At 39.1% G+C, this 16,751-nt stretch overlaps 3 protein-coding genes across 7 annotated transcripts in view; all 3 read left to right on the top strand.

Moving 5' to 3' along the window:
• Nucleotides 1–2,497, top strand: part of tacc1 (transforming, acidic coiled-coil containing protein 1) — a 30,125-nt gene extending 27,628 nt beyond the window's left edge. For all 3 annotated transcript variants that reach the window (XM_079448477.1, XM_079448476.1, XM_079448475.1), the window contains exons 8-13: nucleotides 127–203; nucleotides 310–353; nucleotides 457–620; nucleotides 699–805; nucleotides 887–1,007; nucleotides 1,120–2,497. In XM_079448477.1, the coding sequence (XP_079304603.1) occupies nucleotides 127–203; nucleotides 310–353; nucleotides 457–620; nucleotides 699–805; nucleotides 887–1,007; nucleotides 1,120–1,188 (582 nt within the window). In that variant the 3' untranslated portion in view covers nucleotides 1,189–2,497. The remainder of the gene's footprint in view (nucleotides 1–126; nucleotides 204–309; nucleotides 354–456; nucleotides 621–698; nucleotides 806–886; nucleotides 1,008–1,119) is intronic.
• Nucleotides 2,498–2,681: 184 nt separating this feature from the next.
• LOC306889853 (uncharacterized protein) lies at nucleotides 2,682–4,562 on the top strand. Of its 3 annotated transcripts, XM_079449193.1 has the most exons (4): nucleotides 2,682–2,746; nucleotides 2,842–3,023; nucleotides 3,788–3,901; nucleotides 4,169–4,560. In XM_079449193.1, exons 2-4 carry the CDS (start codon nucleotides 2,975–2,977, stop codon nucleotides 4,384–4,386), a joined length of 381 nt encoding a protein of 126 aa, XP_079305319.1. In that variant the 5' UTR covers nucleotides 2,682–2,746; nucleotides 2,842–2,974; the 3' UTR covers nucleotides 4,387–4,560. The 3 variants fall into 3 exon arrangements, with proteins under 3 accessions (XP_079305319.1, XP_079305318.1, XP_079305317.1); XM_079449192.1 differs by having other exon boundaries at nucleotides 2,723–3,023; XM_079449191.1 differs by having other exon boundaries at nucleotides 2,731–3,023; nucleotides 3,761–3,901; nucleotides 4,169–4,562.
• Nucleotides 4,563–4,850: 288 nt separating this feature from the next.
• loxl2a (lysyl oxidase-like 2a) overlaps nucleotides 4,851–16,751 on the top strand; it is a 22,157-nt gene continuing 10,256 nt past the window's right edge. Inside the window, exons 1-3 of the mRNA XM_079447859.1 lie at nucleotides 4,851–5,097; nucleotides 6,384–6,681; nucleotides 7,758–7,933. Coding sequence (XP_079303985.1) covers nucleotides 6,402–6,681; nucleotides 7,758–7,933 — 456 coding nt within the window. The 5' untranslated portion in view covers nucleotides 4,851–5,097; nucleotides 6,384–6,401. The remainder of the gene's footprint in view (nucleotides 5,098–6,383; nucleotides 6,682–7,757; nucleotides 7,934–16,751) is intronic.

Genomic DNA, 16,751 nt, shown 5'->3' with positions numbered 1-16,751 from the left:
GTTAGCTCATGCGTTTACTAATGTTAACAAATACAACCTTGAAACTGTTACATTGAATGTTTTTAATTTGTATGAAAACAAAAAAGGACATTTTACACATGCATTGTTTTGTTTTTGTACCCCTAGATAATCACCAAAGAGATCGAAGCCAATGAGTGGAAAAGGAAATATGAGGAAAGCAAACTTGAGGTCATTGAAATGAGGTACCTCATCCTTATCTACCCGTCCCAGAATGCACCACGTTTCTTTTAATGCCCTCAGAGTACAGACCTAGAAATAAATAAACAATTCTGACCGATCTCTCCACAGGAAAATAGTGGACGAGTATGAGAAGACAGTAGCTCAGATGATCGGTAAGTGGCCATGTTTGTTTTGCCCAGTTGTTGAATGAAACCATTTCATGGTTATTAGTATGGTATTTCTCAAATACTTCAATCTTTTATTGTCTTTCAAAAGCGGAAGATGAGCAACGTAAGAACATTGGACATCAGGCGAGCGTCCAGCAGTTAACCCTTGAGAGAGATCAGGCCCTGGCCGACCTCAACTCGGTGGAGCGCTCGCTGTCCGACCTCTTCAGACGCTACGAAAACATGAAGACTGTCCTTGAGGGCTTTAAGAAGGTAGCACATCTGTTTCCAGTTGTCTTGAACAAATGTGCTTCATTGTTTAAATATGTTCGGTGTTCCTGCTTTTGTCAGAATGAAGAAGTGCTGAAGAAATGCGCTCAGGAATATCTCACACGCGTGAGGCAGGAGGAACAGCGCTATCAGACGCTCAAAATACACGCAGAGGAGAAACTGGATAAGTAAGATCATCAAACATTTATTGTCAAATATACAATTGCATTTCTCACAGTTTGATGTGATATTCTCTGTTATAACTCCAGAGCGAATGAAGAGATCACTCAGGTGCGGGCCAAGTCCACTGCGGAGAGCGTGGCACTGAACGCCAGCCTGAGAAAAGAGCAGATGAAGGCGGAGTCACTGGAGCGGGCACTCGAACAGAAGGTACCATCTCACACCTGCTGGATAGCATCTGACACAACATAACATATTATAACAATAAGCAATTATGGCTCACTTTTGCCAAAACAAAGGTATAAAATATCTTTTTTTTTAGAATCAGGAGATTGAAGAACTCACCAAGATTTGCGATGAGCTCATAGCCAAGATGGGCACAACAGACTGAGAGGATGTACTTATATTTTCCCCATCTGGGGGAAACCCCAAACCCACTCTGGCCCAGCACAACACGTGAACCACCGACTGCTCTCTTCATTTTTTGAGTCATTTTTCCATGGGTCTGGCTCAGCGACTGGAAGAAAGAACAAGATCTGTGCTGAGGAATCAAATAAAACGGTCGAAACATATTTTTACGGTTTCAAAAGTGCACATTTTTTCCATATTGCCATAATCCACATTTTTGGGTTTAAAATATTTTAATGGTGTGAGAGACAAACCACCCACATATCTGATTCTGATGACTGCTGTCATTTCTGTGCAGATGTGTGTACATTGAATATTCGGCTGTTTTGACACCTGGGTGTGTAACAGTGTATTTGGGTCAGGTGTCCATGTAAAGAAAGTCAAGTTTTCACTGTGGGAAAGAGGGTCAGTGGTCTTGTTTATAGTTTACATGATCGCAGTGCTGCTACTTGTTACAGAGGGAGCAAATCATATTATTTGCAACTTTTAATTATAGATACAGCGTTTTGTTACATTATTTGCCTTGATTATAAACAGTACTGTAACCTGAATAATAGTTTAGTTCTTTTAGGGGTCATAATGCAGTTTTAAGAAAGACATTTTGGCATATTCAAAACTTCTGTTTTAAGAGTTTAATAGCGAGTTACATGCAGAGCATGCTTGATTTCGTCTGTTTTGGTTCCATTATCATATGATATAAAGAATTCATTTGGTTACCTTTTCCAAGTCATGAGGTCATAATTATTCTATTATTAATACAATACAGCACAAATGTCAAAACTAAGAACTCCTTAAACTCCCTGTTATGAAATATCACATATTACTCTATTTGCTGATAGTCGTTTGCAGGGAACCTGTCAGGGATCTTTGGATGCTGAAAAAATCTCCAGAATGGACTGAAATGAAGATGAAAGTTGACAATCTTTTGCCAAACTTCCTGTGCCTAATGCTAAAGTGATGTGTTCTATGTGTCCTTTTCATTTTTTACCCACAATTCCTGCTTTCTTACGCAATATTTTTGCTCCGAATATCCAACTCCCAAATGAAACCGCTGTCCGTGTGCCAAACCTGAAATTTAAGATGGAGAATTGTCACGTTATTGTGTAAGGAGCTTTTTGATGTTCATGACATTACTCACTGAAACTGTGTATATTTTTATGATGATAAGGTTGTTCTTTTAATGTGTTATTGTTGTTTGTAAAGTGGAAGACAGAGTGTTGCACAGAAATGCCATTGACTAATATATTTTGTGCAATAATGCATTCCCTAAATAAATGTAAGGATTAACTTGATGTGTCGCTGCCATTATTACATTATACTTTATAGTTTTAATTAAAGTACACATTTGGCTTAATACGTAAAAGAAAATGTATACAATCGCTCTGTATGTGCCGTTTCTCTAAAGGAATATTTAACATATTGTCAGGGTGTTCCATAGCTAATCCTTTAAGTGGGAAATCTGGTGACGGTGGTATTAATAGGGATTTTCCTTGTGTTGAAGACGGACAGTTTCCAAAACTCAACTATAACAATATTTCGACGTAATAAATGACATTATTTAATGAAAACGCAAAAGAGAATCATTCATAAAATGTTGATCTGTGTTGATGAATGTGGATCTGTGTTTATTCCACAGATCTGTTGCATGTGTTAAGATGATGTAATGCTTGGGTGATGAGTGCACACACTGTGGGATTATAGAGAGGTGCTCAAGAGTTTTAGATAAGACCTCCACATTGTCCCTTGGCTTCTCTCCTGCAGTCTCCAACATGAAGACTCTCCTGGCTGTGGTTATTCTGTTTGCTGCTGTGCTACAAAGTGAGTAACTATATATAGGATCCAGGATCCTTATATAGGATACTTTTATTATACTTTACATTATTTTATTATAATGAACATACCTTTGTTTTATGTCTGTTTTGGTATGTTGTCTAATTATTGGTTTATTTCATCATTTTGATAGTGTTGATATACTGTATGAAAATACTTTTTACAAAAACACATATATATAGTCAAATAATATAATATATTATGCAGTAAAGCGAACATATTATTTGTATGTTTTAAAATTAAATAAATAATAGTATTTATAAAAAGATTATTAAACACATGTGCGTCCTATAGCTGTTCATTAATATAGCTAATTTGTTGGTGAGTTTCAACACTTTTCAATTATATTTAATAAAAATGTTTTCTATTACGAATGCCATTATGGACCATTTAGCCGTTACCTCTAAACCATTATAAAATGTCTTTAAGTAGTGTGTTTTGGGCCATATAATCCTTGGAGCCAATGATGTGCTGTTGCCCATCCACCAGATAACATCCCACCAACGGAACCCAAACCACTATAAGACCCCCACAGAGACCATTTAAACAGTAATAAAACCAATACCATTCCCATTATAACCTTTAAATGAATCAGAATTTGTCTGATGGCTTCTATTGTGTTTTTCAGCGGGGCAAACTATGTTAAATACACGATATTGTGTGAGACTAAAAGTGACTATGCATTTTGGAAGAGTCGGGCTCTCCTTGTTTTAATCTCAGATCAGATGTGTTGTCTTGTCCGATGTGTGAAGGTCAAGGGTTAAAGTGTTACACCTGTGTGGCTCATAACCAGGAGGAGTGTCACCGGCAGGGCTCTACTGAATGTCCTGCGAACGCGGATGCCTGCTCCACTATCACGGGCGCACGTGAGTACGCGCACATGTTGGCCACCAGAGGGAGACACCAGTCTAAACCTATGTTCCGATTTATAATTTAAATATGTATCTGCTACAACAACTAGTGATAAATAACAATGCCTTTTTATTTTGTAAAATGTTTTATTTAATAATTAGATATTACCTATTAAGTCATTCAATTTAAAACATTTAATTGTATGACCTTCTGGAGTGTTGAGAGGATGTATTTGACTTCATCTATCCCTAAGAGAAAGTGTGTGTGTTTTTCCACCGCAGACACTGTTTTGAAGTCCTGCTCTTACAAGTCCTTCTGTGACAAGTCGCACATGAGCGGCGGAGAGCTGGAATGCTGCTTCAGTGATGACTGTAACGGGCCCCATCGCTCACACAGTCACGGAGACCCTAACGCGGCCATGGCCCTGAACTCCAGCCCCGTCCTGCTGCTGGGGGTCCTGCTGGTTAGAGTAGCTCTCAGTTCTCTCTCGCCTCTTTAGTCATGTACATAATAAATAATCATGTGAGGGATCGAACTTGTAACTCATAGATGAGCTTTAATCTATGGCCAGATAATCTGTGTGCATGAACGATGTATGTTATATAATAAGACTATTATAATGTATTTGGGTACTGCGCATCTGCTAACTTCTCAATAAAGTAAAAACTGACACATGATGTGAACTGTCCTTTATTTCGCATGAGCTGTAATCTGTCTGTCTGCATATCTGCAAGTTTTTACTATCTGAATGCGTGCCTGCCTGTCTGTCTGCCCGTGCGCCTCCCGGTCCGTCTGCATATCTGACGTTTTGCTTAAATATTTGCCCGTCTGTCTGCATCTCTCTGTCTGGATGTCTGGATTGCATGTATGACCGAATGTTTCTGTCCTGTGCGTCTGGCTGTCTGCCTCCCATTAGTAATGGAGCAGCGCGTGCATGCGAACGCATCACGCCGCGCAACGGGCATACCCAGAGGGATGACGTCATGGGCGCAGCAGACACACCGGGGTGTCTGTGACTTTCATAATCGGTCAGTCTGGGATGGTTTCAGATTCCAGCGAGAGTGGGGGGCGGTGACAGCCCGTGTTAGGGGGTGAACTCGTTTAAAAGTGTCGTAGGTACGCAGACAGATGTAACTGCGCGCTGCTGCGTCCAACTGCGCGTGTCACTTGGAAAAAGGCTTTTTGCAGAACGAAGTTTCGAGGTTTTCAGGTGAGTGTATGAAACTTTTGAATAATGTGTATTTTATTTATGTTTAAAATCGATGCGAATGGCTTGCATCACTTAGAAGAGTCACTATAATAAGTTAACTATGGTAACAATGCGTTTTTTTAACCATAATTTTACTGTTTAAATGAATAATTCATCCTCTTTAGATTTGCGCTACATGTATCACAATATTAAGGTGTCACTAAAGTAAAGTTTTAAACAAAACACAAACAAGATCAAGCACGACGTGTAATAATGCTGCTTTTGTAATTGCGAAGTTTTGTAATTGTTTGTTCTAACAGTGAAATTGAATGAGATTTGTTTGGACATAGTTATTGTGGCATTGCTGATAGGAAATATAAATCTTAAAACAAGACAGTATGCTTGAATGATCCTAACAAACACATTAAAGTGATACAAAGATGAAAATTCTGGCATCATTTACTCATAGAATCTGTATAAATGTCTTTGTGCTGATGAACATGGAGAAAGGAAGAGCTTGTTATCATACAGATAATAATCCCCATTACCATAGTAGGAAAAAATACAATGGTAGTCAAAAGCGCCCCAGATCTATTTGCTGCATACATTCCTTAAAATGTCTTCTTTTGTGTTCAACAATATAATAATAATTTTGTTAATAATACTTTTTCCTACTATGGGAGTCAATGGGGGGCAAAATCTCTCTGGTTATAAGCACTCTTTCAAATATCTTTCTCTGTGTTCATCTGAACAAAGACATTTTTAAACACACTGGAAGGTGAATTTCTGGGTGAAGTATCACTTTAGTGTTATCAAGTGTAATTATGACATAAATTGTCCAAGAAGTACATATATGTGCTAAATACACTATACGTTGTTAAGAGATGATATGAATAGATGAGTTTGCCAAATATACTATATACTATATAATATATAATAAGAAGCAGGCAAGGCAGGATCAATGACATCTTTGGCTTCTGTACAAAGGATTTTTTGTGTCCTTTTTCATATCCACACACATCAGGTGTTTTACAGTGTGTTTGACATCTCCATGTCCTGTATCACATCTTTCTCAGACAAAAATATCGTAAACCATAGGGCTTATTCCTATGGACAGTTTGATGGATCATTCATCTTAAATTGCACGTATGACCTGAGGGCAGGATTATCATGGAGACTCAGGTCATACAGATGTTCTGCATTAGGAAATCTACCAGCACCTGTATTATGCGTATGCAATGCAGCACTGTTTTTTAAATGTTAAAACGGCTTGTACCAATGTCTAAATCTGTGTTGTTGTTTTACAGGTCATTTAATTCCTAGTCATGATGATCTCCTCTGCATTAAATTCTATGCTTGGTCTGATGATGCTTCTGACTTTGGTTGAAGCCCAGTCTCAGTCCCAGTCACCCAAAATTCAACTCCGCCTGGCCGGAAACAAACGCAAGCACTATGAGGGTCGTGTGGAGGTCTTTTACAACAATGAGTGGGGGTCCGTCTGTGACGATGACTTCTCAATCGAGGCCGCACATGTTGTGTGCAGGGAGCTTGGTTTTCTTGGTGCTGTGTCTTGGTTACCGTCTGCCAAGTTTGGACAAGGAGAAGGTAGGATGAGACCTTGAAGTTATGATAGTGTTCAGCAATTAAGGGTCTTCTGTGTGCATTTGCTCTTATATTACAACACTAATGTCTAAAAAATGCACGAGTTAGTCATTAGATGGTGCTTGATACAAACCAGACAACTGTTCCAGTCAGGAAAAAAGTATAGAAAGGGGATTCAATCCAGAACAAACATAATCTCATCTTTGTCTCTTTATTGTAGAAACATGACGATCAGCCTCTATAAATCTGTCTAAATCTGTAAATCACAATCTGCAGATCAGTGGGTGGTTGGAGCCCTGAGAAACACTAGCCACTGGTTATATTTTCTTTTTCCCAGAGTAAGCAAAATCAAATCACACATGTTCAAATAAAAAGGTTAATGTAACGTAAAAAAACATCTGCTTAAAGAAAGAACGTTTGAGAACAAAGCCTGTAATAGTTTGGTTGGAGATGGTAAGCGGTGGTCTTGCGTTTGAAGTTGGTGGACCATCATTGTGTTTGCTGTAAAGCAGGTTCATGGTTTAAACTTTTAGTTTTAAAGTCCCCTTTTCTGAAGGGTGCATCCCTTTGTGGACCCCCAAATAAACACTTACATTGGAACTTACATTTTTGGCTGGTGGTCTTGTTTTTCTGATGTTTGATTGGACAAAATTGATGAAATAAAGTATATATTTCATAAAATGCCGTAAAACTAGCCCCCCTGGATCCATCTTGGGAGCCCCTTGTTTGAGAACCACCGGACAAGGCCGCACTCTTACAATGCTGTTTTCAACAGAACTTTTTATGCCAGAGTAGAGACATTTTTTAGCTGAATGGTTCGAAACTTTAGCAAACGAACAATCTTTATGTTCCACAAAAGGGGTTTTTGTAGTTCAAATATGTTATTTCGATTACAAAAAAGAAAAATGGTTTGTATTTAAGATTCTTTAAAAAGGAACCTTTGGGTAAACCAAATTCTTTTTTATCACAGTGAAGAACCTTTTTAGCATCCTTTTTACGAATAGTTAAAAGCCCAACAGCGTCATAAAAAGGAGACGTCCAACATGCTAAACGCACGTTTTTTGTTCCTTCTACCACAGGTCGCATTTGGCTGGACAATGTTCATTGCACCGGAAGAGAGAAATCTTTAGCCGATTGTCCTTCAAATGGCTTTGGGGTGTCAGACTGCAGACACACAGAGGATGTTGGGGTGGTGTGCAATCAGAAGCGTATCCCCGGCCACAGATTCATCAACACTTTGAGCAACGACGTTGAGGTACTTCATGGCACATTGTGGGACTTCGGGTTTATTAACACGAGACTGTAAGGTTGACAATTCAGTCATTTGCGATTAGACCAGAAAGCAATGCAGATGTGACTGCAGAGCTGAAAGTATATCAAACCAGAGGGTCTGTCTCCGGTGAATGAGTTTAACGCAGAACAGATATTCCTTTGAAATGCCTTTTTAAGAGTTTAAAGATTAGTGATCTGCTCCACTGTATCACCACAACCACAGCCTTTCCCATCAAACCTTAGGCCAAGAACCTCAAACCTACCCAGAATTTCCCTAAAATGAATTACAGTTTTCTTTTTTTGGAAACTTTATCTTTAAGTATGGGGATCATTTCCATCCTTTAAGTGAACATTTTCATTTTATCTCGCGGGCGAAAGGAAGTGAAGGTCTGGTACCGCGGGTCACACATTCCTCCCCAAAGTTCGCTGCTCTGGAATAGTTTATAAGCGCTCAATTCTTCTTTTATGACGCGCCAGCTGTCCACACACCCACAGGTCCCTTACGTGCAGTCTGTCAGGATACGTTGACTTATTAACCGATATTTGTATATTTGCCATGTTGCTATGGAAACCGAGGTAGGCAGGTTTAAAGATGTGCTCTTGAGAGCGATCAAAGAGCTCATGGTGTGCCTTTCCATTTCCATGACTTGAGGTTTAATGACTTTACCACATTATGCGTCTCTCTCAACATCCTTCCTGCCCCTCCAGTCATTCCCCCACTCCTCCAAAGACTTCTCCGGGAATGTCAAAGTGGTGATTTTCTGGTGAAACTCCACGGAGTTGATGACTAACGGAATGAATTATGGCAACACGAAATCCCGCCTGTAAGAGGAGAGTTTCCTATTCAGGAGACACGGGGAGACTGTTGGTTTATTGATTCTGACAGGAGTGAGCTGTGTAAGAAACACAGGGGTCATTCTATGAGATCCCATTTTATTTTGTAGCATAATAAATCACTTATTTGATATTAAAGTAAATTTTGCTATCAGGCCGAAACTATAATATCAATTTCTAAATTGTCCATTTCTAAAACTAGAAAGGGAATTAAATGCTGTTATTTCTACAAATATTATTATCAAATGTGTACGAGGAAGAGAGATGACATTTTAAGACAGGGTTGACAAACGTAAAACACTTTTTACAAGTTAGTTAAAATGTAAAACAAATATATAAAGAGAATATGAAAACAAAAGGTTAACTCAACCTTTACTTAACACACTTAATGATAAACAGAATAAACACATAAAAACTAAATAAGTAAATATATTTACCAGATTTTTATTGATGTAATAAGAATCTTTAGCAAAAATCTACAGTTCTGTCCCAAAAGGAATGTCCGGGTTTGGGTTGGTTTTAGTTCCCCTCGGGTTAGATTTAACCATCAAAATTTGGGGTGTGTAATAAAAATGGACAAAACACTAAACTTCAAATGTATTTATTTGACAACAAGGAAATCTACAGCTTGTTTGGAAATTTTGGGTTTTATTCTAACATAAAAGTGCATATAAAACAATAAACTAACATAGTAATATATTTCATACCATGGTCTGTTTGAATACACGATTCTGGTTGGCTGGAAGGTGCGGTAAAACATTTTTATGCTCGGGTCGGGTGGTTCCAGTCAGTTTGATCAACATTTGATTTAATCAAATCGCTTCGTGTCGGGTGGTTCTTGGCCTCCATGTCGTGCATTAAAACCCTTTATGCATTAAAATCCATTAATGCACGGCTAGCCGTGGATTATCGCTTACATAAAGCATATAGATAAGGCATAGCAGTACACTGACTACAATTTAATCTGTTATAAATATATTTTTTACTAATCTCATGTAGTAATACTTTGTAATCATTGTACTGTCTTTATAAACTTTGCACATGTTTTGTGTCATTTTCTGCCAAGCATTGGCGAAGTTGAGCTTCAGGTTATACCTCAAACACACCAATGCTACATACAAACATTTTTCAATGCATCTTTATTTGAATAAAGAGATAGGATCGCTTTTGGCCACTATTGTACGTAGTACAGTTAACTCCCTGTGACGGCACCAGTCAGGTCACAGGGTACGTCTACGAATGCCTGTGGGACATTGTTAGGTATTGCTAGGTGTCATTGTAAATTTTCCGGCAAGCGCATACCAGAAGTGAGAAGCATAGGAGCTCCTCTGTGAATCCTATTTGAGCAAATTCTCAAATGCCGGTTTCTACACCACGACCGAGTGAGCTAAGACGAGACAATCTCTCTCCAGATTCCTCAGGCTCCCTTCGTGGTCCAACGGCAATGTTTTTATAACCGTCAGCCCATCTTTTGTGTATTTTCCTCACCATTGGCCAACTGGATGTGTGAGATGACGTTGGCAGTCGAATGATGACTTAGCACATCGCTCACAAACCAACTAAATGGTTTAAGTGACATAACCGTGCATACTATGTAGAGGTATTTCTTCTGGCTTTCTACACACAAACAGCTCTGTTTTAAAGTTTGTTTGCTTGCTTTTACTTTACCGCGCCTTGGCATGGAAGCTCAACTCTGCTGACTTTGTCTTTGAAAGACCTGCTTTGAGATGTATGAGAGGTGAATGTTATAGATAGACGGAAGGTATTAAAGCTCTGTTATAAACTTTCCCAGTATGCCGTTATGATCACATTAGCTTGAGTTACATGAAAAGATAGACTTCATTGCACTGAAAGCATGTTGTGATAAGCTTTCATCAGACCTCATGAGTAAAGTCACTGTATTTGAGCAGCTGTGTTAAATGGCTTGTGAAACATTAGTTTAGGTGAGTTGATCAAAGGCTGTTCTGTAGGAAAAACTCAAGATGCTTTAATCTCATGAATGTGTTATGAAGAGGCCAAAAGTGTTTGAAAACACAACGTTTCTATTGATTAAACAGGATAATATGCCTAGCTTGAAACCTGAATTTCAGAAATAGATATTCATTTATATATAAACGTATTCGGGCTCACTTTGTATGAACTCATCCTAAATCAACACCTTGTAAAATAGTTACACCTTTAAATTAAAGGTGCTAAATAATGCCATAGAAGAACAATTTTTGGCTGTATTGTTCCTGTTTTGAACCTGTATCGAAGGTTCTTCAAAGTGAAAAGATTACAAAAAGGAAAGCAAGAAAGAGCTCTTTTGAGAACCTTTGACTGAATGGTTCCTTGGAGAACCAAAATGGCTATTTTATATGAAGAACCTTATGTAGCACGTTTATTTTAATAGGTGTTTTGCTATGTAAAACCAGGGCTAGTAAGCAACTTTACTGAACAAAGAAGCAAACAAGCATCCCAGGAACCCCTCGGAACAGACTGCGTAGCAACACCTTGCCAACCGTCAACAACACCCAACCGTGTTGACACCAAGAGCGTATTGAACTAGTTGCGTAAATTACATACAAAGCCAATGCCAAGACGCGAATAGACGCAAGTTTGATTCAGTCGAGTTTTTTGTGCATGCTGAAAAGTTTCGCGCAAAGAGGTTATTGACTACTGTGGTTTGACACCTCTGGATGCGTGAAGACATTCCCCATCAATAGAGGTTTTTATTTGCGTTTGATGTGAAAAACAAGTAATCCCTCGAGTAATATAAACAGTAGGAACACAATACGTTGCTTTTATAAGCCAAATTTGTAGCAGCATTTTTTTAATTTTGCTGTAATGGAAAAACATTCAATAAGTATCATTTTAGGTTAACGTCATTTTAACTTTTCCCACAATATTATTTGTAAACAGTTTTTATACTTATTTTTGAAGCTGAACACTAATTTGTTGTCTAAACTTAAACTTTTGAACAAAGAAACGCTCTCCAGCAAGGGCAAACGAAAAAAAGAGAATCGGTGGTATTTGTGTTCTTGTAAACATTTGTTGGAAAGGAGGGAGAGTTTATCGCTCGGTAATCAAATGAATCACCATCACACACAAGTGCACAACACATGGAAACATTCAAGGAGTGTTTACAAAAAGTTCAGAGTGAAAGCTGCTTGTTTGGTTTGGTTTTATGCAGTTATAGCAATTAATCAGATAGCCATCATTCTATCATTCATTTATGTCCCTAACAGATGCATGTCTTCCAAAAACATTTACAATCTGCATGTCACATTCTTGGCATATACAAGACAGAAAGATGAGAGGACACAATGTCTTTAAAACTTGCCTTTACTCTAAAACTGAAGACAATGCATAACCTCCAACATAATGTATTCAGTACATAATTCAATAAAAATATGCAATAGTTCATTGCATGGGTGTAATTTCCACTGGGCACAAGGGGGACATATCCTCTCCACTTATCAATATATCCTGTTCTGGTCCCCCACACTTCAAATTGGTTTCCCTGGTCACCAAGGTAGAGGTAGGACCGAGCATTCTGTGTTGATGCGGGCATCGCATGCACACTTTAAAAATAGCTCACTGAAAGTTTGTTTTCAATCACGTGGACGGCAGCAAGGGATATTCTCCATAGGAATAAACTATGATGGACTCAAAGTACTTATGTGTAACCACCTGAACAATGACCAGGTCAGCCCAAATTTCTGTCAAACCTTGCTTGTAATGAACACTAGCTTCTGTTGCAAGACCGAGCCCTTATCAAACAGATAAAGTAAAAAAATCTTGCGCTAGGCGTTCAGCTCCCAAAATGCATTATAAGGAAACTTATAGTACCAAAACAACAACCACGGAAAACCAAATTAAATACATTTTGTTTTTCACTGATCTCAAACATAAACATGATAACTGAAATGTTTAATGTTGTCAGTTTGTCTCTGCATTGAGCCACGTTACATTATCCCCGGAATGCTTGTTCAGTAGGTAACGTTTCTTAAAATGAGGGTTTAATAGAAATTTGGTTTTGCGTAGTCATTGTTTCGGTAGGGTACGTTAAGCAACTTATAATGGACGATCAGACTCATTCATTTAACAGCAGCTGGTGTTTATGACAAGGCATGACAGAAATTAGATTCCTTGGTCGATGTTTAGGTACATTAAACCTTGTTAAGTGTTTTAGAAAGTAATTCAGCTCGTCTCCTCCCGACCGCAGATTCAGGTTTACAAGCAATTTTTTCCTCCGTTTCTCAGTCAATACTCGCATTTCCGCCCTTCATAAACATCAACTTTTGCTACACAATAAAAACACTGTGAGGTTTCATGGATTCCCTATGGACAAAATCACTTGTTGCCCTCCATCGCTCGCTTCATGCAGACAATTATTTCATGGATTTTCACCATAGTGCGTATGTAGATGCGTAGAAGCATGATTCAAATCAAAATAGTTCACCCCATTTTGTGTCCCCCCCACTTCGCAAACCAAAGTTACACCCTTGGTTCATGACAGATTTTCAAGGCTGAACATCGTAAGATCATGTTCATGAGTCAAACATGAATTTATAGATTGAATGTTCATAATTGATTGTACTCAGTTTGTCATGATGATGGATTAGACTTCTTAAGTCAACAAGCCAGCGCCAGGTCTCAACCGGATGTCTCGACAGAATGCGCCGGTGGCAAGCCCACGTTCTTAATAGCCTGGACAGGTCTAAGTTCAGGATTTTTTCAGGTAAACAGTGTTGGATTTCTCTTACATTCTGTTTTCCTCTGGATATTCCTTTTGGGATTTCTAGACAATGCCTTTGGTCCAATTTAAAACCAGGAAACCAGGATGTAAAAATCAAGATGTCAGGTGTGGGATTAGGTATCGTCCTTATAGTTTGTAACTGATTGTTGATGTCAGATTTCCCTGAAATGAAATGGAATCGCTGTTGATAATAAATATGGTCAAAGAATGTACCCAAGCTGCCACCGGGCCGGTACATTGTCAGAAAGTGCACCTTTGCATCTGCCCCCAATGTTAATAAAACTGACTATTATAAGATTTTAACTTAGAAGATATACGTTTTTATAAGCTCCCAAAACTTGTTCTGACCAAATTAAAATTTTTGTTGAACACCAGCCTTGCGTGAAGACTCTTGAGGGCTCAGCATAAATACGTCCAGAGAATGTCTGTGGAACGAGAGTTCAGGGGTCACGTTAACTTGAAGCGTTTCCATGGAGCTTATTCTAGAGACTTTTGTGACCCTTCACTGCACTGTACGAGTTCACCATCACTTTCATTTTAAGTGTAAGTGCCGTCCTGACACAAATATGACCCTGAAGACAAAAGACTGCCTACAAATGGCATTCCTCTCGGATAGCTGTTAGACATCTTGTCTTTGGAGTGTCGGTGCGATTATGTGGTTGTGTTTGAACGCTTCGAGGGGACGGCACACTGAAATGTGAAAGCTTCCTGCTTCTGGTGGCTGTGAAATATTCCCTGCGTGTGTTTGAATATCTCTAGTTGCTGAAGTTGGAGAAGAGCGAGAATCGATATCGCAGCTGCCTACTTTCATCCTTTCAGCTTCTTCATTCTTGTGTTTCCTCAGAGAGTGCGGTAACATTCTCCCTTAAACGTCCCCCTGTTTTCCTCCAAACCCCAACTCGTTTTTACACAAAGTCTGCGAAACAGGCACGTGGAGGGCCAATGTGAAACACGTGGACGGGACGTGAATAAGAGAGGAGGAGTGCTCCACCGCACGTCTGCACCAGAAGCCATCACCTCTCTCTCATCCACCTCTCCAAGCCCAGCCGAGCAGCATTAGCGGCATGTAAATATTTTGATATCTGGATTCTGTAAGGCTCAGATGAAGGTGGTTTTGTCCCAGCGAGTAAGGAAATGTCTGGATAACTAGGGTCTCACCCCTTCCACTCCCCAGCTTGTGCATTCCTGCAGCTACTGTTTCCATTACTCACGCATGGAGCTTCCGTTCTTCAATGCAGTCATATATAAGCACGGTTTCTCACTTATGAATGACTGTATACCGTCTGTGCCTTGGATATGCGGGTGTGTTTGAGCTGTCGGACGACATATACAGTAGAAGTCTTAAAGACGTCTTTGTTGAGTCTTATTTATAAAACAGTTATACAGGTTTAGCTTATGTTAAGAAGGTTAAAGGAATAGTTCACTCAGATAGGAACATTTTCACAGAATTGACTCGCCGTCATGCCTTTACAGATGTTAATGACTTCCTTTCTGCAGTTCAACACACAGTCATGTTCTCTTCTTACGTGCTCAAAATGATGAAGCTCCAAAAAGCACTCACAACCACCTTTAAACTAATGCAAATTACTTAAAGGTTTATTTTATGAGCTGTCATAAAATTCTGGGGTCGTCAATTTCAATCACATACTTTAGATCTTTTGGCAAATTGATTTTTTGTTATGAAGTGACATACTGTGCAATACATCATTGTGCGTTCCCTGAAAATCAAACCCGTTTCTTGACACCAGTTGAGCCACAGGAACGCACAAGCAGAGACGAAATAAAATCAGGATTGGATTACCATTGGAATTTCACCCCTCCCAAAATAAAAAGCTCGGATTTGAAGTTCTGTGGCCCCTGTTGAACTTGTCATCCTGTCAGGCAGCGGACTATAATAACATTCAACCTTCATAATGAATGCATGTCAGGTCATGGACCAGACATTCTTCAAACATCACAAGTCGACTCACAATTTGTTGTTTGAGTCGGTTCACTTCTCTGCGCAGACAATATTCTTTGTTCGTCTGATATGTTTATCCCTTTCCTTGAGTTCACACCCATTTGAGCATCAAGTTTCATTTAATATTAAATCAATTTAATCTGTCTTGTCACCTTTTTGATTCACAAAGCCCTGCAAATATCTCTCTCTGTTCACATAAAGCTTTATATACAATCCACCTGTTTTTCCTATTGGCACGTCATGTTGATGAAAGCTGAAATGTGCTCCCGCCGGCCCGGCAGATCAACCTGTTAGAAGTCTTATGTGTGCAAAACCTGAGATTCATCAAACAGGGCGTCTCTTTGGTGTAAAAATACGCAGTGGAAGATGTTTGGTCTGGACTCTAAGGTGTAGGTCGGGCTCACAGCCACCGGGATGACCCCTGCTCACACCCCTCCACTCAACACTCGCCCTTTGATTTCTTACAGACTTTCAGAAGTAAAGCAAACAGGGATGTGTCTGAATGAGAGCCCACTTCAAGCAAACCCGACCTATTAGTCTAGCCTTTATATAGTAATATTTACATTCAAATCAAATCTTGCTCACTGTGCGTCTATAGAGTTTGGCTTCTTCCACGGTCTCTACATTCCGTTGGCTTCATATTGCCAGCCAACATCTCTCTTTCTCTCTTCTTTCAAACACATTAACGGTGTAACACATTAACACGCGAATTAAATTATTTGGAAGCCACAGACCTTGTCTCCTCACTCCCTTTAATCATTTTTACCTTTGTCATTTGAAACTCATCCAATAACCACCTCCTCATAGATAGAACAGCATTTTTATTGCTAGGTACATGTGAGGGTTATTTAGTGGGAGAGAAAAAAAGATGCGTTTAGATTTTTTGAATTGAATGCTTCATATCGCTTTAAGCTAGAATGTTCTGTGGTCTGGAGATTGTGTATGAACCGGATGACAGATTCATGTGCTTTTTAATGAAAGTTCACCGCAAGTCTGCTAAGGTCCGTGCTAAGAGCATTTATACATGCATGTAAAATGTATTTCAGATTTTTGACTTTGTTTTAAACAGCATGTCTGGTCAACCTTCTCAATCTTCGGCCACAAATGATCTGACTTCTCAGTATGGCCCTTAAATTCAAGCTTTAAGATTAAAACTAAAACGACTAAAACCTTTCCAGAACGCTACCTGATCTACTCTTGCGACATGATGTTTTAAACATTTTAAAGTTCATTTGACGTAAAGCAACGATGCAATGTGAGAACTAT

The sequence above is a fragment of the Barbatula barbatula genome (assembly GCF_947034865.1).
Source record: "Barbatula barbatula genome assembly, chromosome: 24".
Classification (NCBI taxonomy): domain Eukaryota; kingdom Metazoa; phylum Chordata; class Actinopteri; order Cypriniformes; family Nemacheilidae; genus Barbatula; species Barbatula barbatula.
This window is presented reverse-complemented; position numbering and strand designations above follow the sequence as displayed.